General features: G+C 70.4%; 1 protein-coding gene across 3 annotated transcripts in view; it reads left to right on the plus strand.

Annotated features, from left to right (window-relative positions):
- The window catches only part of FLNC (filamin C), a 54744-nt gene that overhangs the window by 29188 nt on the left and 2961 nt on the right, over positions 1-22595 (plus strand). The window contains exons 21-44 of one of the 3 annotated variants that reach the window (XM_075924948.1): positions 1664-2261; positions 3385-3558; positions 3997-4159; positions 4357-4517; positions 4772-4939; positions 5097-5220; positions 7420-7576; positions 8511-8700; positions 9075-9098; positions 9399-9646; positions 11359-11457; positions 11952-12051; positions 12693-12833; positions 13234-13362; positions 14079-14252; positions 14336-14497; positions 15134-15337; positions 17162-17314; positions 17733-17855; positions 18135-18377; positions 18800-19069; positions 19247-19384; positions 19751-19866; positions 20179-20311. In XM_075924948.1, coding sequence (XP_075781063.1) covers positions 1664-2261; positions 3385-3558; positions 3997-4159; positions 4357-4517; positions 4772-4939; positions 5097-5220; positions 7420-7576; positions 8511-8700; positions 9075-9098; positions 9399-9646; positions 11359-11457; positions 11952-12051; positions 12693-12833; positions 13234-13362; positions 14079-14252; positions 14336-14497; positions 15134-15337; positions 17162-17314; positions 17733-17855; positions 18135-18377; positions 18800-19069; positions 19247-19384; positions 19751-19866; positions 20179-20311 — 4192 coding nt within the window. The remainder of the gene's footprint in view (positions 1-1663; positions 2262-3384; positions 3559-3996; positions 4160-4356; positions 4518-4771; positions 4940-5096; positions 5221-7419; positions 7577-8510; positions 8701-9074; positions 9099-9398; positions 9647-11358; positions 11458-11951; positions 12052-12692; positions 12834-13233; positions 13363-14078; positions 14253-14335; positions 14498-15133; positions 15338-17161; positions 17315-17732; positions 17856-18134; positions 18378-18799; positions 19070-19246; positions 19385-19750; positions 19867-20178; positions 20312-22595) is intronic. The other 2 variants (XM_075924962.1, XM_075924955.1) reach the window with 2 other exon arrangements.

Consider the following 22595-nt stretch of genomic DNA (forward strand, 5'->3'; position numbering starts at 1 on the left):
TACCCACACACACCCCCACACCCACAGTGTCTCAGGCGCACACAGTTGCGCACACACGCGCTCGCGCGCGCGTGCACACAGTCTTGGGCACGCACGTACGCACACACACACACACAGACTCCTCACCCACCCACGCCCCACTGGTACCCCCTCCCCCAACACATCCCAGCTCCACCCCCTCGCCCCTCTGTGTGTGTGTGTGTGTGTGTGTGTGTGTGTGTGAGAGACTGTGTGAGCGTGCACGTGTCCGAGAGTCTCAGACATGCGCGCGCACACAGTCTCGGACACACGCACACACGCACACACACACAGAGTCGCGGACACGCACACGCACACAGACCCCCCTGTTACTTTCCAAGACCCACGAATCAAATCCTCACCTTAAAGTGATTTCTATTAACACACAAAAGAGATACTTGAGAAAAGCAGCCCGGGTTGCTAGATGTTACAGGGCCACTAAGGACAACAAATGAAAGCCGAAAATCTCTGGGGACAAAGCTTTGATGGTAAATGGGGAGGGGAGGCAGAGAGCCACACCGAGCAGTTCAAACCAAACCACAACATAAGGAAAAATACCCGGATTGTGTAACCCACACGCCTAGTGCGGTTCACTGTCTCATGCAGTGGCACCTAGACCACAACAGCTAAGATCAAGAGACCTCTCCAAGTGGGGCTGAGAGGCACGTGGCTTTTAGCTCGCAGGGTAGAGGCTCCTATACGTCGCTCCAAAGGTTCAACTCCACCCGGTTGTGGTTACACTCACAACTCGATTCACTTTTTTCCCTTTATTTACTCACGATCTCTTGGGTCGGTCACATCCGTGCCCTGAATTCCTTGGGGGCACGATAGTCCTGCCTGGGTTAAATCATTCAGTGTCTCTCCACTCCTGGGTTAACTCTTTCCTCCCCCCCCCAAAAGCAAGCAAGCAGGGGGTCTCTATCCCATTTCAGCTCGCTATCCCCACTGGTTCTGGCCCCCTGCCAACACCCTTGCTACCTGAGTTTAACCCCTTAGCCACCAGGTGCTGGCTGGCACCCCTCCTGTCCGTCACGCCAGTTGCCGAGTGCCTGGTGCAGGCCTGGCAGAGGTGGAACAAACTGCCGGCTTCAGCCGGCTCTCGGGGGTCCAGCCACAGGTCGGCCAGGTCATTCGGTTGGCGCTTTGCTTTGTGGCAAAGACCCTCCAGAGGGTGAAAAGCCGGATTGAAGACGAAACGGAGGCACCTCCAGGGCCTTTCCCCCCTCGGCCGCGTGGAGGGGACCCCCCCTTGCTGTGAGGGAGTGCAGCACCCGGGTGGGGGTGGGAGTTCGCTAATGCCCGTCCAACATGGACTGGCACTGGGCAGGGCTTGCGGGCGCCCCAGGACCGCAGCTGGCGCAGCGATGGGTAAGGTCGTACGGGAGTCGGAGAATATCATGCCGGCTAAGGAGACGCTGGCCAGGGGCAGGGACGCGGCCGGACGGCCGGCCCATCCTGATGTCTGGAGCTGGACATGGGATCCCCTGGCGGGGGGCAGGGTCTGCCCCCGCCCAGCCAGGCGGAGGTACCCACCCTGTGCCAGGCAGGGAGGTTCCCCAGGACTGGGAGCTGGCAGGTGTTGAGTCCGCGGGGAGAAGAGTCGGTGCCCCGCGCCCCGGCTGACGTGCGCCCGCTCCCCTTGCAGGTGTGCGCCTACGGGCCCGGCCTTAAGGGCGGCTTCGTGGGCAAGCCGGCGCCATTTACCATCGACACCAAGGGCGCGGGCACCGGCGGGCTGGGGCTGACCGTGGAGGGGCCCTGCGAGGCCAAGATCGAGTGCCAGGACAACGGGGACGGGTCGTGCTCCGTGTCCTACCTGCCGACGGAGCCGGGCGAGTACGCCATCAACATCCTCTTCGCCGAGGCCCACATCCCCGGCTCGCCCTTCAAGGCCGACATCCAGCCGCTCTTCGACCCCAGCAAGGTGACGGCCAGCGGGCCGGGGCTGGAGCGCGGCACGGCGGGCGAGACCGCCACCTTCCTGGTGGACTGCTCCAAGGCGGGCGAGGCCGCGCTCACCATCGAGATCGTCTCCGAGGCGGGGGTCAAGGCCGAGGTGGTGATCCAGAACAACCGGGACGGGACCTACACCATCACCTACAGCCCCGCCTTCCCCGGCACCTACACCATCACCATCAAGTACGGCGGGCACGCGGTGCCCAAGTTCCCCTCCCGCGTCAACGTCCAGCCCGCCGTCGACACCAGCGCCGTCAAGGTCTTCGGGCCCGGCGTGGAGCCGCGAGGTGAGGGCCCCGCCTGGCTGCCGCCGGACGCTCTCTGTCTGTCTGTCAGTCCGCCTCCTCCTCAGCCTGCATCTGTCTGTCTGTCCCCAGACGCCCCCCGTCTGTCTGTCTGTCCGCCTCCTCCACAGCCTGCGTCTGTCTGTCTGTCCCCAGACGCCCCCCGTCTGTCTGTCTGTCCGCCTCCTCCACAGCCTGCGTCTGTCTGTCTGTCCCCAGACGCCCCCCGTCTGTCTGTCTGTCCCCAGACGCCCCCCGTCTGTCTGTCTGTCTCCCCAGACGCCCCCCGTCTGTCTGTCAGTCCGCCTCCTCCACAGCCTGCATCTGTCTGTCTGTCATAAGAACATACGAACGTCCGTACTGGGTCAGACCAAAGGTCCATCTAGCCCGGTATCCTGTCTACCGACAGTGGCCAGCACCAGGTGCCCCAGAGAGGGTGGACCGAAGACAATGATCAAGCGATTTGTCTCCTGCCATCCCTCTCCAGCCTCTGACAAACAGAGGCCAGGGACACCATTTCTATCCCCTGCTAATAGCCTTTTATGGACCTAACCTCCAGGAAATTATCTAGCTTCTCTTTAAACTCTATTATAGTCCTAGCCTTCACAGCCTCCTCTGGCAAGGAGTTCCACAGGTTGACTACGCTCTGTGTGAAGAAGAACTTTCTTTTATTAGTTTTAAACCTGTCCCCAGACGCCCCCCGTCTGCCTGTCTGTCTGCCTCCCCACAACCTGCATCTGTCTGTCCAACCCTGTATGCACCTGTCTTGCTATCACTAGACCATCCATCCATCCATCCATCCCCGCCCCCCCCCCCCCAACGCCCATCTCTCTGTCCCATACCCCCATCAGGCCTGTCGCCCCTCTGCTCTCCGGGTGTGGCCGGGTCTACCTGCTCCCTCCTGCAGGAGGTTGCTGGGGGCACCTTCCTGGGCCCTACTGGGCTGTGGGGGTGGGGTTGGGGCCCGGGACCCCCCAAACGTCGGGGTGGCTGCCACCTCGCCGCAATGCCGGCAGCTGATTGGCCCGGCTCAGCCCCGCGCTCCGAGAGGCCGGTGCTGCTCTCAGGGGTGGGGGGGGGGGGCCGTGCCCCCAGGCTGGCACTCAGCGCCCGCTCGCTCTGCCAGGCGTCCTGCGGGAGGTCACCACCGAGTTCACGGTGGACGCCCGCTCGCTCACCAAGACCGGCGGCAGCCACCTCAAGGCGCGCGTCGTCAACCCCTCGGGCGCCAAGACGGACACCTTCCTCACGGACAACGGCGACGGGACCTACCGCGTCCAGTACACGGCCTACGAGGAGGGTAAGGACCCCGGGAGCCCCCCCCAGCCAGTGCCCCCCACGGCCCAGCCCCACTGGCCCCACTGCCTTCCTGGCACCCCCCCCCCCAACCACTAGACCACACTCCCCTCCCAGGCTGGGGAGAGAACCCCAGAGTCCTGCTCCTGGTCCTTTCCAGCCCCCCCGCCCCCAAGAAGCCCGTTCCGATCCCATTTCTCACTCCCCTGTTTGGTGCTGGCCTGTCCATTGGCTGGGTGGCCGTGTCCAAGCTCAGGAACGATTTATCGCTGGGCCCTAGGGAGCAGGTGTCTTGGGCCGGTCTCTACCCGCTGGGCTGAGGCTGTGGCTATTGGGTGGGGCGGGGCAGTTTGGGGGAGCAGGGTGGTTTGGGGGCCGGGGCGGTTGGGCAGGGGCAGGCTGGGGGCCGGGGCGCTCCTGACCCCTGCCCGTCCGGCGGCAGGCCTGCACCGGGTGGAGGTGACGTACGACGAGGTGCCCGTCCCCAAGAGCCCGTTCCGCGTGGCCGTCGCCGAGGGGTGCGAGCCCAGCCGCGTGCGCGCCTACGGCCCCGGCCTGGAGGGGGGGCTGGTGAACAAATCCAACCGCTTCACCGTGGAGACCAGGTACCGCGCCCCAGCCCAGCGCGCGGGGTCCGCCGGGGGCGGCTGCGGGGCCCCGTTCCCAGACGGCTCCTGGCCGATGCACGAGCCCCGGGAGGGGACAGACCCTGCCCTGGCACAGCCGGCGCCCACGTGGCCTGGCCCCGGAGGGGCTGCATTTCCCAGGCCTGGCTCTGAGCGGCGGGGGGTTCTTCGCGCAGGGGCGCTGGCACCGGCGGGCTGGGCCTGGCCATCGAGGGGCCCTCGGAGGCCAAGATGTCCTGCAAGGACAACAAGGACGGCAGCTGCAGCGTGGACTACATCCCCTTCACGCCCGGCGACTACGACGTCAACATCACCTTCGGCGGGCACCCCGTCCCGGGTAGGGGCCGGGGGGAGGAGCACGGCCATGTTGGGATGGGGGATGGGGGTCCATGGGTGGGGGGCTGGAGCTGGGCTAGGGAGCTGGGGTCCCCCCCACATCCCGCCACGGGAGCCTCGGCCCACGGGCGTGGGGCTCGTTCACGATCCGGTCGTGACTCCCCCCCCCCGGTGCAGGCTGGACTCCCAGCCCCCCCGGGGCTGGCTCTGGCTGCCCCCCAGACTGACAAGCGCTCCCCCTCCCCGCCCCCGCAGGGAGCCCCTTCCGAGTGCCCGTGAAGGACGTGGTGGACCCCAGCAAGGTGAAGTGCTCGGGGCCCGGGCTGGGGGCTGGCGTCCGGGCCCGTGTGCCCCAGACCTTCACCGTGGACTGCAGCAAGGCCGGGCTGGCGCCCCTGGAGGTGACCGTCCTCGGGCCCTCAGGTACCTGGGGCAGGGCTGGGCACGGGGCGGCATGGCTCGTGGGGGCCCTCCTATCCAGAGACCCCCTCCCCAGGCCCCCCGCGTGCTCTGGGCTGGCTGGGGAGGCCTCCCCGGTAGCCCGCACTGAGCCGGGCGGGTCCTGCCCCCTCTGCCGCAGGCATGGCCGAGCCAGTAGACGTGCGGGACAACGGGGACGGCACCCACAAAGTGAACTACACCCCGGCCAGCGACGGGCCCTACACCGTGGCTGTGAAATACGCCGACCAGGAGGTGCCGCGCAGGTGAGCCAGGCGGCCAGCGGGGGCGGGGGGAGCTACCGTGGGGGGGGGGGGCAGGTTCTTCTGATCCCAAAGGCCCAGCCGCCCTGACAGGTCAACGTGTAACACGGCTCCTGCCCCAAACACGCTCTTCCCCGCCGGCTGCACCTCACACCCGAAGGGTTGCTCCAAACCAGAGGCGAAGGAGGGGGGCGCGTGTGTCACCCACACACCTAGTCCCACGGGGTGGCACGTAGACCACGTATAACCAGAGTTAAGAACAAGAGACCTCTACTTCCCGGGCTGGGAGCCAGCTGGCTTGATAGCTCAAGCTGTAGAGGCGCCTACACTGAGGTCCCAGGTTCAAATCCGCCTGGTGGCGGTTACAAGCGGACATGTGGGATGACACAGTCGGGGTTCCCCTGTTCCTGCACCCCTACGGCAGCAAGAACAGACTCCGCCAGTCGGAGAATAGAGAGGGGTTTATTGTTCCTTCAGGATACAGCGCAGCACATGTGGTGTGGCTATGGGGCCAGGATGCCTCAGACCCTAGAGTTAGGGGTCCATTGTCCCTAGACCTCCAAGCTTACCCTGTTCTCTCCATTCTTCCCAGACAGCCCCTGCCCCCCTCCCAGTCCCTCCCCCCAGCCCTGTGCTGGTCTCCGCCTTCCTCCCTTTGTCTCTCTCCCTGGGCGGCTGGGCCCAGGTGTCTGGGTTAATACCCATGTGGGTGAGTCGGTGAGAATCTCCCATCGCCCGCCGCGCAGGGGGTCCCCAGGTCACAGGGCAGACAGCCCCCCACTACGGCACAGCACGGTTAAAGAAATCAAACAGTTGCCAAGTTCTCAAGTCTCAGCTGGGCGGGGGCACTTGGTCCTGTGTCCAGAGCTTCATCAGTCGGCGCCCAGACCTCCTAGGGGTGAGAAGCCAGGCAGCAGACAAAAGGGAGGTGCCTCCTCGGCCGTGTGGAGTGACACCCCCCCACCCCGTTCCTCCTGTGGGGGGAAAAGTCCAGCAGCGGGGTGGGGTTGGGAGTCCCACAGGCAAGTCCCCTGCCTGTCGCAGAGCCCCATTGCTCCCATGCTTGCCCCGATGTCCCAGGAAGGACCCTCTGACGGGGTCAGCCAAGTACTCCTTGGTGGGCCGCTCAGCATCACGGTGCCTTGCCCAAACCTCCTGCGGGCATCTCCCCGAAGCAAACACCTCGAAGTCACAGCATCCTGGAATCCTCGCACACTAGGGCCCGGACCCAGACCCAGCACCGTCTAGACACGGGCTACTCCGTTTGCGGCCTGTAACGGCACTTTGGGGTTTTCCTGTCTCCTGCACCCCCGTAGTGGCACGAACAGACTCCCCCAGCCGGTAGAACAGAGGGAGTTTATTGCTTCTCCAGGATACAGCACAGCACAGATCTCTCTGGTTACAGGAACTGGGGCTAGGAGGCCTCAGTGCCCCCCTTGAGATGGGGGGTGACTGGGCCCTACAATCCCAGCCCCCCTCCCTAGCTCCTTCTCTCCTGCTTCCCAGACTGAAACTAGCTCACTTCCAGCCCTGCCCCCAGCCAGGGCCGGCATTCCCCCTTCCTTTGTTTCTCTCCCTGGGGGGTAGCTGGTCGGACAGGTTGAGAGACCCCTTTTGCATAATGACTCACCCCCTGCCCTGCTGGGCCGTGCTGCAGCCAGTGGGGGTCACCCACAGCCCACTGCCCAGCATAGCCACCAGCAAGGTACCCCCACTGCGTCACATGGCCCACGGCGTAGTTTGGGTGGGTTTACACGGGGCTTAACACACGGCCCGCGGGTGGGAGCCAAACCCAAAAAGCAGTCGATAGAACGGTCTTCCGGCGCTATGCGTTTTAGTAGTTACATTCCTGGGCTGCCATCGCTCATTCCGAGTGCTGTCCGAGGGGTGGACATGGGGCAAATGCTGCATTTTAGTAATATCAGCAGACCTGACTTCAATGGGGCCTGCGTGTTGGGCAGTCTTGCCTTAATCTTGGTTCCCCAAGTCCCCAACCCGGAAACTGACCAGGGTCCCCCAACCTGGCCTCTGTTATGCCCGGCTGCCGCAGGGCCCCGATCCTGCCCAGGCCCCATGGGGTGGTGCTGTCGGGTGCCCGCACCTGGCGCAGGCCTGGGCCCTGAACTGAGGGACCAGCCGGCCCCTGGTGCTCGGATGGGTTCCGGCCCAGCCCCGCTCTGACTCCGGCCTCTCCGCCGCCAGCCCGTTTAAGATCAAGGCGCTCCCAGCTCACGATGCCAGCAAAGTGCGGGCCAGCGGGCCGGGCCTCAGCGCCACCGGCATCCCTGCCAGCCTGCCTGTGGAGTTCACCATCGACGCCCGCGACGCCGGCGAGGGGCTGCTCACCGTGCAGATCCTGGTGAGTGCCGGCCCAGCTCCGGCGTGCCCTGCAACGGGGCACTGGGGGCGTTGCTCTGATGGGGGGCACTGGGGTGGGGGGCCCTTGGCTCTGATGGGGGGCATGAGTGGGGGGGGACCCATGGCTCTGATGGAGGGATGGGTTAGGGGGGCCATGGCTCTGATAAGGGGGACCAGGTTGGGGGGCCCCATGGCTCTGATGGGGGGGACCGGGTTGGGGGGGGACCGGGTTAGGGGGCCATGGCTCTGATGGGGGGGAGACCGGGTTAGGGGGGCCAAGGCTCTGATGGGGGGGCCCAGGTTGGGGGGGCCACGACCTCGCTCCGCCACCGTCTGGCCAAGATTTCTTGCAATGATAGAACAGTGGTTGCAATAAGCAGGGCTCGACAAATCTGTTTAGCTACTCGCCTGTGGCGAGGAGATTTCAGCCGGTCGCCCCGTCCCCCGGCGGTGTGGGGCTGGCGCATGCGCGGTGTGGGGCTGGCGAGTGGATTTCACTGCGCTTTGTCGAGCCCTGGCAATAAGAGTTGACATGGTCGTATTTTAATCAGATAACAGTGGGGGGACCAGGCTGGAGGGGCCCCGGCTCTGGTTGGGGGGACTGGCCTGGGGGGGCCCCTGACTGTTGGGGAGACCGGACTGGGGGGCCCCATGGCTCTGGTTGGAGGGGACCGGACTGGGGGGGGGCTCTGGCTCTGGTGGGGGGGACTGGGCTGGGGGGACCCCTGACTGTTGGGGAGACCGGGCTAGTGGGCCCCATGGCTCTGGTGGGGGGAGACTGGGGGGCCCCCTGACTCTGGTTGGGGGGGACCAGACTGGGGGGGGGCCCAGGCTCTGGTGGGGAGGACTGGGCACTATCCCAAGGGCAGAAGGGGGGCTCCCGGGCTGGGCTCTGCCCGTTGCCCTGGGCCCTGACCCCGTCTGTGCCTGGCCAGGACCCCGAGGGCAAGCCCAAGAAGGCCAACATCCGGGACAACGGGGACGGCACCTACACGGTGTCCTACGTGCCCGACCTGACGGGGCGCTACACCATCACCATCAAGTACGGGGGGGACGAGATCCCCTTCTCGCCCTTCCGCACCCTCGCCCAGCCCAGCGGCGACGCCAGCAAGTGCCTGCTCACAGGTGGGCCCCCCCCCCCGGGATGCCGCCAGAGCCCGATTCCCCCAGCCTCCACGCCCTGCCCCCTCCGTAGCCCCCGGTCTCTGCCCCTGAAGCCTCCATTGCCCTGTCTGCCCAGCCTCCACACCCTCCGCCCCCCTGCACTCTGCCCCCCACGGCCTCCAGAGCCCTGTTCCCCCGTCTCCGCAGCCTCCCAGCCTCTGCGGCCACCATAGCTCTGTCCCCCCAGCTTCTGGGGCCCCCAGACTCAGCCCACGTGGCCTCCCCGGCTTCGGCCCTCCCCACCCCACGTGGCCTCCGGCCTCTGCGCCTCGCTCCTGCCCTGCAGCCCTGCCCCCAGCTGCGTTCTCACAGGTTTTCCCTCCCTCTCTTTGCAGTGTCCATTGGGGGCCATGGCCTGGGTAAGTCCCGCTCTGGGCGGTGGGGAGGGTGGGCAGTTTGTGAGCCACAGGGGTAGTGGGTGGCTGGGACAACTTCCCAGTTTCTGGTGTGAGCCTGGTTCCTAGGGTGTGGGCAGCCGGGGGTGGGACATGAACCCCTGGCCTGGTACCCTGGCTGATGGCAGGGATCGTGGTTCCCTCCAGTGGCCGGCCCCTGCAGTGCCCCCCGCCCGGCTCTGCTCCCTTCTGCTGGGCTGCTGCTCACAGGGATGCTGGGCCGGACGCCAGGCCCCGCGCCCACCGCATCCCTCCGCCCCGCAGGCGCCTGCCTGGGCCCCACCATCCAGATCGGGGAGGAGACGGTGATCACGGTGGACGCCAAGGCAGCGGGCAAAGGGAAGGTGACCTGCAAGGTGTCCACGCCGGACGGGGCCGAGCTGGACGTGGACGTAGTGGAGAACCACGACGGCACCTTCGACATCTACTACACGGCGCCTGAGCCGGGCAAATACGTCATCACCATCCGCTTCGGGGGCGAGCTCATCCCCAACAGCCCCTTCCACGTGCTGGTAGGTCGGGGGCCAGCCGGCGGGCGGGGCGGGGCTCTAGGAGTCAGCACTGGTCCCAGGGCTGCACTAGGGGGTGCTGTGTGTGTGTGGGGGTCCCTTGTCAGCACCACTAGGGGGCGCTGTGCTGGGCAGGGGTTACCTCTCGGCGCCACAAGGTGGCACTATAGAGAGCTGTGCTGGGGGTGGGCGGTTTCCTTGTCAGTGGCACTAGGGGGTGCTGTGCTGGGGGGGTGGGGCAGGTTCCCTTGTCAGTGCCACAAGGCGGCACTAGGGGGCGCTGTGGTGCGGGTGGGCGGGTTCCCTTGTCAGCGCCACAAGGCGGCACTAGGGGGCGCTGTGGTGGGGGTGGGTGGGTTCCCTTGTCAGCTCCACAAGGTGGCACTAGGGGGCGCTGTGGTGGGGGTGGGCGGGTTCCCTTGTCAGCACCACAAGGCGGCACTAGGGGGCGCTGTGGTGCGGGTGGGCGGGTTCCCTGGTCAGCGCCACAAGGCGGCACTAGGGGGCGCTGTGGTGGGGGTGGGCGGGTTCCCTTGTCAGTGCCACAAGGCAGCACTAGGGGGCGCTGTGGTGGGGGTGGGTGGGTTCCCTGGTCAGCGCCACAAGGCAGCACTAGGGGGCGCTGTGGTGCGGGTGGGCGGGTTCCCTTGTCAGCGCCACAAGGCGGCACTAGGGGGCGCTGTGGTGCGGGTGGGCGGGTTCCCTGGTCAGCGCCACAAGGCGGCACTAGGGGGCGCTGTGGTGGGGGTGGGCGGGTTCCCTTGTCAGTGCCACAAGGCGGCACTAGGGGGCACTGTGGTGGGGGTGGGTGGGTTCCCTGGTCAGCGCCACAAGGCAGCACTAGGGGGCGCTGTGGTGCGGGTGGGTGGGTTCCCTTGTCAGCGCCACAAGGCAGCTCTAGGGGGCGCTGTGGTGCGGGTGGGCGGGTTCCCTGGTCAGCGCCACAAGGCGGCACTAGGGGGCGCTGTGGTGCGGGTGGGTGGGTTCCCTGGTCAGCGCCACAAGGCAGCTCTAGGGGGCGCTGTGGTGCGGGTGGGTGGGTTCCCTTGTCAGCGCCACAAGGCAGCTCTAGGGGGCGCTGTGGTGGGGGTGGGTGGGTTCCCTGGTCAGCGCCACAAGGCAGCTCTAGGGGGCGCTGTGGTGCGGGTGGGTGGGTTCCCTTGTCAGCGCCACAAGGCGGCACTAGGGGGCGCTGTGCCGGGGGTGGGCGGGTTCCCTTGTCAGCGCCACAAGGCAGCACTAGGGGGCGCTGTGGTGGGGGTGGGTGGGTTCCCTGGTCAGTGCCACAAGGCAGCACTAGGGGGCGCTGTGGTGGGGGTGGGTGGGTTCCCTGGTCAGTGCCACAAGGCGGCACTAGGGGGCGCTGTGGTGCGGGTGGGTGGGTTCCCTGGTCAGCGCCACAAGGCAGCACTAGGGGGCGCTGTGGTGCGGGTGGGCAGGTTCCCTTGTCAGCACCACTGAGGGGTGCTAAGCTGCCCCAGCCGCCACTGTGCAGCGGGGGGTGGGGGGTGGTCCTCGACCAGGGGACGCTGCCTCACCGGGTGATGGTGCAGGGCTCTTAGCCGGCTGCCGGGTCCCACCCCAGAGGTGGCTGCATTTTGGTGCTGGGCGAGCAGCAGGCCCCGGGCTCCTGTGGGGCAGCCCCCGGCAGCGGGGCTCCGAGCTGGCCAGCCTGCCTGGCCGCCCGCGTGAACCCCTTCCTTGCCTCCCGCCAGGCGTGCGAGACCATCCCCCGCGTCGAGGAGCCGTGCGACTCCCTCCAGCTGCGCCAGCCCTTCCCTCCGCCCCCGGCTGGCAGCTACCCGCCGTGCTGGGTACCAGGCGCCCCTGCCCCCCCTGCCTCTTCCTGTCCTGCTGCCTCTCCCCCCTCGGCCCGGGGACGCTCTCTGGCTTTGAGCCCCGGGCTCGCTTGGCCCCCTTGCCCCCAGCTGCCCCGCCGCACCCGGGCCAGCCCCCTAGTGCCCACCCCCTGCCCAGCTGCGTGCCTGGCTCCGTGTACCAGGGCTGGGCTCATGCCAGGCAGGCCAGGGGCCAGTGAGAGGGGGACCCTGTCTGTCTTGGTAAGGGGGTACCCAGTGCCACAGGGTGAGCCCCCCAAGCTCTGGCTGCAGTGATTCCTTCCCCCCCATGAGCTGCGCCCAGCCATGCCTGCCCCCCACTTCCCCTTCTCTTGCAGCTCTGTCTCCCGTGGGCCCGTGCAGGGCCCGGGGCCTGTCGCGCTCTGCTCCTGTCCGGCCCTGCCTCGGCCCCCCGTCTTTTGCCAACGCTCTCTCTTGCTCTCTCTCTGCCCCCTCCCTCCCCCCGCCAGGCCACCGACCAGCCCATCGCGCCCCCCGACAACCTGGACGCCATGCTGCGGCCCTTCAACCTGGTCATCCCCCTCACCGTGCAGAAAGGGGAGATCACCGGTACGCGGGCGCCGCGGGGGCCTGGCCGAGGCAGGCCTGGGCGGGAGGGGGCGGGCGGCATGGTGTTCGGGGGAGGAGGGGAAAGAGCTCGGGGGGGTCAGAGAGCTGGGGGCTCACACAGTGAGGGGGAAATATGGGGGGGTCTCAGAGGGAGATTGGGGGGTCAGAGAGCTGGGGGCTCTCACAGTGAGGGGGAAATATGGGGGGGTCTCAGCAGAGGGAGATCGGGGGGGTCAGAGCTGGGGGCTCTCACAGTGGGGGGAAATATGGGGGGGTCTCAGCAGAGGGAGATCGGGGGGGCCTCACAGTGGGGGGAAATATGGGGGGGTCTCAGCAGAGGGAGATCGGGGGGGTCAGAGCTGGGGGCTCTCACAGTGAGGGGGAAATATGGGGGGGTCTCAGCAGAGGGAGATCGGGGGGGTCAGAGCTGGGGGCTCTCACAGTGAGGGGGAAATATGGGGGGGGGTCTCAGCAGAGGGAGATCGGGGGGTCAGAGCTGGAGGCTCTCACAGTGGGGGGAAATATGGGGGGGTCTCAGAGGGAGATCGGGGGGTGCCCGGCAGGCGGGAGCGGGGGTAGCGCCCCAAGGAGCCCAGCTCCGGGGTGGCAGAGGGGGCCCGCTGACCGTGCGGCCCCCCCAGGCGAGGTGCGCATGCCCTCGGGGAAGACGGCCCGGCCCAGCATCACGGATAACAAGGACGGGACGGTGACCGTGAGGTTCGCGCCCGTGGAGAAGGGGCTGCACGAGATGGACATCAAATGCGACGGCAACCACATCCCCGGTGAGCAGCTGCCGTGGCCGGGGGGCGCCTGGGACCTGCCCGGACGTGGCTACGGGGGGACGTCGGAACTGGCCCCCCCACGGCCCCTGGGAAGGGGGGGGGCCCTGGCCCAGCTGCTGCTCCAGACAGGGCCGTACCCTGTGTGCCAGGCCGGGGGGTTTCATGGGCAGAAAGCCCCTTTGCCCCCCAGCCACATCCCTGCCCCCTCCCCGAGCCAGCTATGAGGGGGCTGAGCGCCCAGGCCTGAGAGGGAGGGGGCTGGAGTCTGGGACCGTGGGCCCCCCATGCCCCTGCAGCCGGCAGCCTGGGGTCCCCTGGGCTCAGCGCCAGCAGCACCTGCCAGGCTGGGGGGGCTGCCCCCCTGGGGCTCCCAGTCAAGATGCCCTGCCTCCTCTCCCAGGGAGCCCCCTGCAGTTCTACGTGGACGCCATGCACACCCGCCACGTGAGCGCCTATGGGCCCGGCCTGAGCCACGGCATGGTCAACAGGCCGGCCACCTTCACCATCGTCACCAAGGGCGCCGGCGAAGGTAGGGGCAGGCGGCGGGCTGCTGGGGGGGCAGGGGAGGATGGGAGGCAGGCAGGGGAAGGAGAGGCTGCTGGGGGGGCAGGGGAGGATGGGAGGCAGGCGGGGGAAGGAGAGGCTGCTGGGGGGGCAGGGGAGGATGGGAGGCAGGCAGGGGAAGGAGAGGCTGCTGGGGGGGCAGGGGAGGATGGGAGGCAGGCGGGGGAAGGAGAGGCTGCTGGGGGGGTAGGGGAGGATGGGAGGCAGGTGGGGGAAGGAGAGGCTGCTGGGGGGGCAGGGGAGGATGGGAGGCAGGCGGGGGAAGGAGAGGCTGCTGGGGGGGCAGGGGAGGATGGGAGGCAGGCGGGGGAAGGAGAGGCTGCTGGGGGGGCAGGGGAGGATGGGAGGCAGGCGGGGGAAGGAGAGGCTGCTGGGGGGGCAGGGGAGGATGGGAGGCAGGCGGGGGAAGGAGAGGCTGCTGGGGGGGCAGGGGAGGATGGGAGGCAGGTGGGGGAAGGGCAGGGGAAGGAGAGGCTGCTGGGGGTGGGGGGGCTGCTGAGGGGGGCAGGGCGAGGGAGGATTTGGGGGGGCAGGGGCGGATGGGAGGCAGGCGGGGGAAGGAGAGGCTGCTGGGGGGGGCCGGGTGAAGGAGGATTTTGGGTGGGAGGGAGGGAAGGGCAAGGGAGGACGGGAGGCTGCCGGGGGGCCAGGTCCCGGCGCCCCTGACGGCCGGCTCCCCAGGGGGGCTGTCGCTGGCCGTGGAGGGCCCGTCCAAGGCCGAGATCACCTGCAAGGACAACAAGGACGGGACCTGCACCGTGTCCTACCTGCCCACCGCGCCCGGCGACTACAGCGTCATCGTCCGCTTCGACGAGAAGCACGTGCCGGGCAGCCCCTTCACCGCCAAGATCACCGGTGAGCCCCCCCCCCCCCAGGTCCTTCCCCGTGGCCCAGATGTGTCCCCCCGCCCCCGGTGACCCTGCCCCTCCCGCCCCCAGGCGACGACTCCATGCGGACGTCGCAGCTCAACGTGGGCACCTCCACCGACGTGTCGCTGAAGATCACCGAGAGCGACCTGAGCCTGCTGACGGCCTCCATCCGGGCGCCCTCCGGCCACGAGGAGCCCTGCCTGCTCAAGCGCCTGCCCAACCGCCACATCGGTACCGCCCGGGCGCGGGAAGGGGGAGACGGGGCCGGCTGGGGCCCACGGCTCTGGCGTGGCTGGGTGGGAGGGGGCACCGGCACGGCTGCCCTGGGGGAGGGGAGGGAGCTCTGGGCCGGCTGGCCTGTGGCCATGGATGGGGGGAGGGGGCACCGGGCCGGCTGGCCGTGGCCCTGGGTGGAGGGAGGGGACACCGGACCGGCTGGCCGTGGCCCCGGGTGGGGGGAGGGGGCTCCGGGCCGGCTGGCCGTGGCCCCGGGTGGGGGGAGGGGGCTCCGGGCCGGCTGGCCGTGGCCCCGGGTGGGGGGAGGGGGCACCGGGCCGGCTGGCCGTGGCCCCGGGTGGGGGGAGGGGGCACCGGGCCGGCTGGCCGTGGCCCCGGGTGGGGGGAGGGGGCACCGGGCCGGCTGGCCGTGGCCCCGGGTGGAGGGAGGGGGCACCGGGCCGGCTGGCCGTGGCCCCGGGTGGGGGGAGGGGGCCCCGGGCCGGCTGGCCGTGGCCCCGGGTGGGGGGAGGGGGCTCCGGGCCGGCTGGCCGTGGCCCCGGGTGGGGGGAGGGGGCTCCGGGCCGGCTGGCTGTGGCCCGGGGCGGGGATTCCCACAGCCCGCGGGCGCTGACCCTGCCCGTCCCGCAGGCATCTCGTTCACCCCCAAGGAGGTGGGGGAGCACGTGGTGAGCGTGCGGAAGAGCGGGAAGCACGTCTCCAACAGCCCCTTCAAGATCCTGGTGGGGCCGTCGGAGATCGGCGACGCCAGCAAGGTGAAGGTGTGGGGCCAGGGGCTGGTGGAGGCGCGCACCTTCGAGGTGGCCGAGTTCATCGTGGACACCCGCAACGCAGGTGGGGCCCGGGCCGGGGAACCAGGGGGCGTCCGGCCCGGGCTGGAGTGAGAGAGGAGATTCTGGGGGGCTCCGGCAGGCGTCCCAGGGGCCGGGCTGGCGGGCAGCGTGCCCGGGGGGGCTCTGTCCGTCCCGTGGGCGTCCCGGGGGCCGGGCTGGCGGGCAGCGTGCCCGGGGGGGCTCTGGCCGTCCCGCGGGCGTCCCGGGGGCCGGGCTGGCGGGCAGCGTGCCCGGGGGGGCTCTGGCCGTCCCGCGGGCGTCCCGGGGGCCGGGCTGGCGGGCAGCGTGCCCGGGGGGGCTCTGGCCGTCCCGCGGGCGTCCCGGGGGCCGGGCTGGCGGGCAGCGTGCCCGGGGGGGCTCTGGCCGTCCCGCGGGCGTCCCGGGGGCCGGGCTGGCGGGCAGCGTGCCCGGGGGGGCTCTGGGTGTCCCGGGGGCCGGGCTGGCGGGCAGCGTGCCCGGGGGGGCTCTGGGTGTCCCGGGGGCCGGGCTGGCGGGCAGCGTGCCCGGGGGGGCTCTGGCCGTCCCGTGGGCGTCCCGGGGGCCGGGCTGGCGGGCAGCGTGCCCGGGGGGGCTCTGTCCGTCCCGTGGGCGTCCCGGGGGCCGGGCTGGCGGGCGGCGTGCCCGGGGGGGCTCTGGCCGTCCCGTGGGCGTCCCGGGGGCCGGGCTGGCGGGCAGCGAGCCCGGGGGGGCTCTGGCCGTCCCGTGGGCGTCCCGGGGGCCGGGCTGGCGGGCAGCGTGCCCGGGGGGGCTCTGTCCGTCCCGTGGGCGTCCCGGGGGCCGGGCTGGCGGGCGGCGTGCCCGGGGGGGCTCTGTCCGTCCCGTGGGCGTCCCGGGGGCCGGGCTGGCGGGCAGCGTGCCCGGGGGGGCTCTGGCCGTCCCGTGGGCGTCCCGGGGGCCGGGCTGGCGGGCAGCGAGCCCGGGGGGGCTCTGGCCGTCCCGTGGGCGTCCCGGGGGCCGGGCTGGCGGGCAGCGTGCCCGGGGGGGGGCTGAGGTGGGCATCCCGGGGGCCGGGCTGGCGGGCAGCGTGCCCGGGGGGGCTCTGGCCGTCCCGTGGGCGTCCCGGGGGCCGGGCTGGCGGGCAGCGTGCCCGGGGGGGCTCTGGCCGTCCCGTGGGCGTCCCGGGGGCCGGGCTGGCGGGCAGCGTGCCCGGGGGGGGGCTGAGGTGGGCATCCCGGGGGCCGGGCTGGCGGGCAGCGTGCCCGGGGGGGGGCTGAGGTGGGCATCCCGGGGGCCGGGCTGGCGGGCAGCGTGCCCGGGGGGGCTCTGGCCGTCCCGTGGGCGTCCCGGGGGCCGGGCTGGCGGGCAGCGTGCCCGGGGGGGCTCTGGCTGTCCCGTGGGCGTCCCGGGGGCCGGGCTGGCGGGCAGCGTGCCCGGGGGGGCTCTGGCTGTCCCGTGGGCGTCCCGGGGGCCGGGCTGGCGGGCAGCGTGCCCGGGGGGGCTCTGGCCGTCCCGTGGGCGTCCCGGGGGCCGGGCTGGCGGGCAGCGTGCCCGGGGGGGCTCTGGCCGTCCCGTGGGCGTCCCGGGGGCCGGGCTGGCGGGCAGCGTGCCCGGGGGGGCTCTGGCCGTCCCGTGGGCGTCCCGGGGGCCGGGCTGGCGGGCAGCGTGCCCGGGGGGGGGCTGAGGTGGGCATCCCAGGGGCCGGGCTGGCGGGCGGCGTGCCCGAGGGGGCTCTGTCCGTCCCGTGGGCGTCCCGGGGGCCGGGCTGGAGGGCAGCGTGCCCGGGGGGGGGCTGAGGTGGGCATCCCGGGGGCCAGGCTGGCGGGCAGCGTGCCCGGGGGGGCTGAGGCGGGCTCTGCCCACGGCTCTCATGCTCGCCCCCCCCCAGGCTATGGCGGGCTGGGCCTGTCCATCGAGGGGCCCAGCAAGGTGGACATTAACTGCGAGGACGTGGAGGACGGCACCTGCAAGGTGACCTACTGCCCCACCGAGCCCGGCAACTACATCATCAACATCAAGTTCGCCGACAAGCATGTGCCAGGTGCGGGGGCGGGGCCGGGGCACCCTGGGCTGGGACCGGCCCCCGGGAAGGCGGCGTGCCCAGGGGCGTGGGGATCAGGAGAGCCGCTAGAGCTGGGGTAGGCGTCCTGGGCTCTTTCCCCCGGCTCTGGGAGGGGAGTGGAGGCTAGTGGTTAGAGCCGGGGTGGGGGGAGGGGGTTTGGGAGCCAGGACTCCTGGGTTCTTTGCCCAGCTCTGCTGCAGGAGGCAGAGAAGCCGCCCAGCTGGCTCCTGGGCATTGGGAGAAGGGGGCGGGGGCGGTGCCTCAGTTTCCCCTCTGCCCAGGGGGTTCTGGCACCAAGCCCCTGGCTGAGGTCCTGTGGAAGTGCCAGGGGCTGCGTTGTGCCGCCCCCGCAGGCGGGAAGCCGTGGGCACGACTGACCTGGCGTGGGCCTGTGCAGGGAGCCCCTTCACGGTGAAGGTGACGGGCGAGGGGCGCATGAAGGAGAGCATCACGCGCCGGCGCCAGGCCCCCTCCATCGCCACCATTGGCAGCACGTGCGACCTCAACCTCAAGATCCCAGGTACGGCCCTGCCGGGCGGCTCCGCTCCGAGCCTGGCCCCTGGCCCCCGACGTGGGGCGCCCAGCTCCACGGCCAGGCGGGTGGTTGGGTGAGGAGGGTCTCTGTGCGTGGGGGGCCACGATGGGGAGCCATTTGCAGCCCCACCAGGCGTGGGAGGGGCTCTTCCCCGGGAGCGGGATGCTGCTGGCTCTGGGGAGGAGCACGCAGCGGGGGGGGGGGGGGGGGGGCGCAGGGGACGGAGCTCGGGGCCCAGCCTCTCTGCCTCCCGGCGCGGCGCAGGGAACTGGTTCCAGATGGTGTCGGCCCAGGAGCGGCTCACCCGGACCTTCACGCGCAGCAGCCACACCTACACCCGCACCGAGCGCACCGAGATCAGCAAGACGCGGGGCGGGGAGACCACGCGGGAGGTGCGGGTGGAGGAGTCCACGCAGGTGGGCGGCGACCCCTTCCAGCACGTCTTCGGCGACTTCCTTGGCCGCGAAAGCCTCGGCTCCTTCGGCAGCATCGCCCGGACCCCGGAGGGTGCGTGCCCGGCTCGGGGGGGAGAGGGCAGCGGGGGGCCCGGAGGGGTGGGACGGGCGTGCCCTGCCCACGGGCGGCAGCAGGGCTGTGGAGGGCACGGCACGGGTACATTGTGCACGTGTCTCGCACAAACGTGTCGGAGTCTTGCTCGCACGTCCGAGTGTGCGATCCACGAGGGGCGGGGGGGGGGCGCTAGTCAGCACATCCTTGGCCGTTCTCACCCCCGGCTCTGTGCCCGTGGGGCTTAGCCCCGTGCCCTGCCCAGATCCCAAGCAGCAGACCCCATGCCCGCTCCCTGCCCACCTGGCACAGCCCCCTCCTCCCTTCCTGTCCCAAGCCCCCGGGGCACAGGGGCCGCTGTGTGGGGCGGGCGGGGCCGTGCGGTGCCTGGCTGACGGCCCCGCCCGTCTCGCGCTGCCTAGGGGAGGCGAGTGCCCCGCCCATGACGGCCCAGGTGACCAGCCCGTCGGGGCAGACGGCCGAGGCGGAGATCATCGAGGGCGAGGACAGCGCCTACAGCGTGCGCTTCGTGCCCCAGGAGATGGGCGCCCACACCGTCCACGTCAAGTACCGCGGGCAGCACGTGCCCGGCAGCCCCTTCCAGTTCACCGTGGGGCCCATGGGCGAGGGCGGCGCCCACAAGGTGCGGGCCGGGGGCACCGGCCTGGAGAGGGGCGTCGCCGGGGTGCCAGGTAGGGGCTGCGCCCGGTGGGGGGCAGGGGGTGGCCGAGGGGGTTGGGCTATGGGGAGGTCGCGGGCGTGGGAGGTGTGGGGGGCAGCTCGGGCGCTGGGAAGGGGGCGGCTCGGGCGCTGGGCGTGTGGGGCGCACGGGCTCCGGACCCCGCCCCGATGGTGCTGTCTGCCCCCAGCCGAGTTCAGCATCTGGACGCGGGAGGCGGGCGCCGGAGGCCTCTCCATCGCCATCGAGGGGCCCAGCAAGGCCGAGATCGCCTTCGAGGACAGGAAGGACGGCTCCTGCGGCGTCTCCTACATCGTCCAGGAGCCAGGTGGGTGCGCGGCGCCCGGCCCCGGCTCCTCGCTGCCCTGCCAGCCTCCCCGGCCCCCGCAGCCTGGGCTGGTGCCGCCCGGGGGTGGGGCCCCTCCTGCCCCGATGTGGGGGGGCCATTCCCCTGCACCTCCGTTGGTCATGGAGAGCCCCGCGTGGCCCCACAGCCGGCCCACTGCCCGCTTGGGGGGCGTCGAGAGAGCCCCTTGAACCCGGCCTGGCCTGGGAGCTGCAGGGCTCAGGGACCTCGGCCCCCCCCTCTGCTCCCGGCCCCGGGCGCCCGGCACAGCCTGGCCTGGGGCGCCGGTGCCCCCCCCCCCCCCCCGCTGGGCCGGAGCCTGACCCCTCCCACTGGCTCTGCCCCCAGGTGACTACGAGGTGTCCATCAAGTTCAACGAGGAGCACGTCCCCGACAGCCCCTTCGTGGTGCCCGTGGCCTCGCTCTCCGACGACGCCCGCAGGCTCACCGTCACCAGCCTCCAGGTGCGTGTGGCCGGCCGGGGACAGGGCCCGTGGGACCAGCGCTGGCACCGTGGGGCCCGGGATCCCCTCCCCCGCTGGCGTCCCTCCATCTGACCCACGGCCTGGCCTGGGACCCCCTCCCCTGCTGGCGTCCCTCCATCTGACCCACGGCCTGGCCTGGGACCCCCTCCCCCACCGGCGTCCCTCCATCTGACCCACGGCCTGGCCTGGGACCCCCTCCCCCGCCGGCGTCCCTCCATCTGACCCACGGCTCGGGACCCCCTCCCCCGCCAGCGCTGGCCCCACCTCGACGCCCCCCCCTTTGCCCTGCAGGAGACGGGGTTGAAGGTCAGCCAGACGGCGTCCTTCGCGGTGCAGCTGAACGGGGCGCGGGGCGTGATCGAGGCCAAGGTGCACACGCCCTCCGGCACGGTGGAGGAGTGCTACGTCTCCGAGCTGGACAGCGGTGAGGGGAGGGGCCTCGGGGCGCGAGGGGTCCGAGCGGGCGTGGGATGTGGGGGGGTGACGACGCCTCGGGGGGGCCCCTGACCCTGCCCCCCATCTGCAGCCAGATGTGCCTCCGCCGGCCAGTAGAGCAGAAGGGTTCTCGCTTCTCGGGTACAGCGCCGGCGCGACGCTGACATACGAGCCAGGGCAGACGGCCTCGCCCTCTTGGGGGGGAGGGGGGGTTCACTGGCCCCTGGCCCCCCTGTCCTGGACTTAGTCTGCTTTCTTCAAAACTGCCCAGCTCCCGGCCTCTGCCCCCCAGCCCGGCGGCCGCCTCCGCCTCCCTTCCTGTCTCTCCCCTTGGGCAGCACCCTGTTATCGGCTCCGGCTGGGACTAGGTGCCTGGGCCAATCCACAGGTGGGGGAGTCGGTGGGAACCACACAGCCCAGCCAAGTGGGGACACCGGGTTACAAAGCCGACAGCCCCCCCCCCCCACTTCGTCACGGGGCAACGCTCCGGAGCTGCCCCGTAGGAAGCCGGGCCGGCCGGGGGTTGGAGAACTGGCGCCTCCTCTGGCGCTCTTCCCAACTCCAACCAGGTTCTCCCAGTCCCAAAAGAGCAGCCACCGTCCCAGGGCAATTTGCACCCCAGATCTGCCCCCGCAGAGCGCGCGGGGCCGGCCCTTTCGCCTCTGCCACCAAACGGCTTGTTGAAAGAAAATCCGTACAGCGCTCAGACGCGCACCAATTGCCACGTGCCTGGTGCAGACGTGGCCGGCGGTGGAACGAACTGCTCGCTCGCTCCGTCCGTGGTTCAGAGCTCCAGTGGGTAGCAACGGTTCCCCCGGGGGTGAGAAGCCGGATTGACGACAAAAAGGAGGCACCTTTAATATCCTCGGCCGCGTGGAGGGCCTCCCAGGGCACGTCTACACGAGGAAACTCGTTTGAAATAACGAAAATGGATTTAATAACTCCGGAAATAACAGACTCGAACTAGCGTGTCCACACTCCGGGGCGGGGGGGGCTCGAAATGAGTCCAGGCAGGCTCCGTTAACGTCGAGGTGCTACCTCGACCTAGAGCCCCTGTAATGACGCCCCCGTGCTTCCTTCGAATGACTCGGGGGCGCGCTTATTTCGAAAGAGCAGCCCCGGCGCGGCCACACTGCGGCTGGTTCGAAAGAACCGCTCCCCACGTCGCCCAAGCTGTTCCGAATGAGCGTTCTTCCCCGAGGGACGCCGGAGTCCAGCTTCCCAAGAAGCAGCCCGTCATTTCGAAATAAGGGGGTTGGGGGGGGCGCCGAGGGGGGTTCTTTCGAAATGACGCCCTCGTGTAGACCAGGGCCTATTGTCCGGGCCCGGTCACAGCACGGCCCAAGCTGGAGTTTGTCCCGTGCCAAGTCCCCTGGCTCAGCCCTTCCGGTAGCAGCCATCGCCCCAGGCTAGGGGGAACGTACTCAGAGGCGCCCGGCCGACGTGGTCTGGCCCGCTGCCCGCCCCATCCCTCCAATCGCATGCCTCGCAGCCCTGCGACCGTCGGCCAGCCCGGCCTCCTTTTGGTGGGCCCCGGGAACACCCGAAACGCCGGCGTGGCGACAGCGCGATTGGCCGGCTGTGTTCACACCACGTGCCTACAGGCGCCTACGCGTGTGTTCATGTCTGCGTGAACACAACCGGCCACGCGCGCTGTGACCTGAGCTGCCCCGTGGCCCCGCCTCGTGCCGGGTTTGGGGCGGACCTAGAACAGTGCTTGAAGCAGTGACCTGTGGGGTACTAAGATCCGCTAACCCATGAGTTGTGTGCTGGCTGTGGGGCAGCCTCCCTCCGGGCAGGCCACACCCGACTCCCGTTGCAGCTCCCAGGAAACCGAGTCAGGCTGTGTCATTGGGGGGGGGTGGCGGGAACAGCCAGGCCGCCTCCCCCACCCCCGTTGACCAATCCGAAGGCCCACGTGGCTCCAGGCGGGACAGTAAAACTCACACGCCACGTACCACGGGGAATAGCCCAGACCCCGCTCCGGCGCCGGGGGCTGGCTGATGGGCTCTGGGCCGGGGGGAGGCTATGCCCCGGGGGCCCTGCAGGCTTAGAAGATGCAGAGCCAGGAACTGGCCTGAGGGTGGCGCCATCTCAGCCAGACCTGAGCCACCTGCCCTGGCACCCTGGTCACACGGGGCGGGCTCCTCGCTCCCCCTGGGGCTGGGCTAGGCGGGTGCCGGCGAGGGGCCAGGGTGGGTGGGGGGTTCTTCACTTCCCCTGGGGCTGGGCCAGACCAGGTGGGGCAGGCGCCGGCGAGGGGCCGGGCCAGG

The sequence above is a fragment of the Pelodiscus sinensis genome, chromosome 1, assembly GCF_049634645.1.
Source record: "Pelodiscus sinensis isolate JC-2024 chromosome 1, ASM4963464v1, whole genome shotgun sequence".
In the NCBI taxonomy this organism is placed as follows: Eukaryota; Metazoa; Chordata; order Testudines; family Trionychidae; genus Pelodiscus; species Pelodiscus sinensis.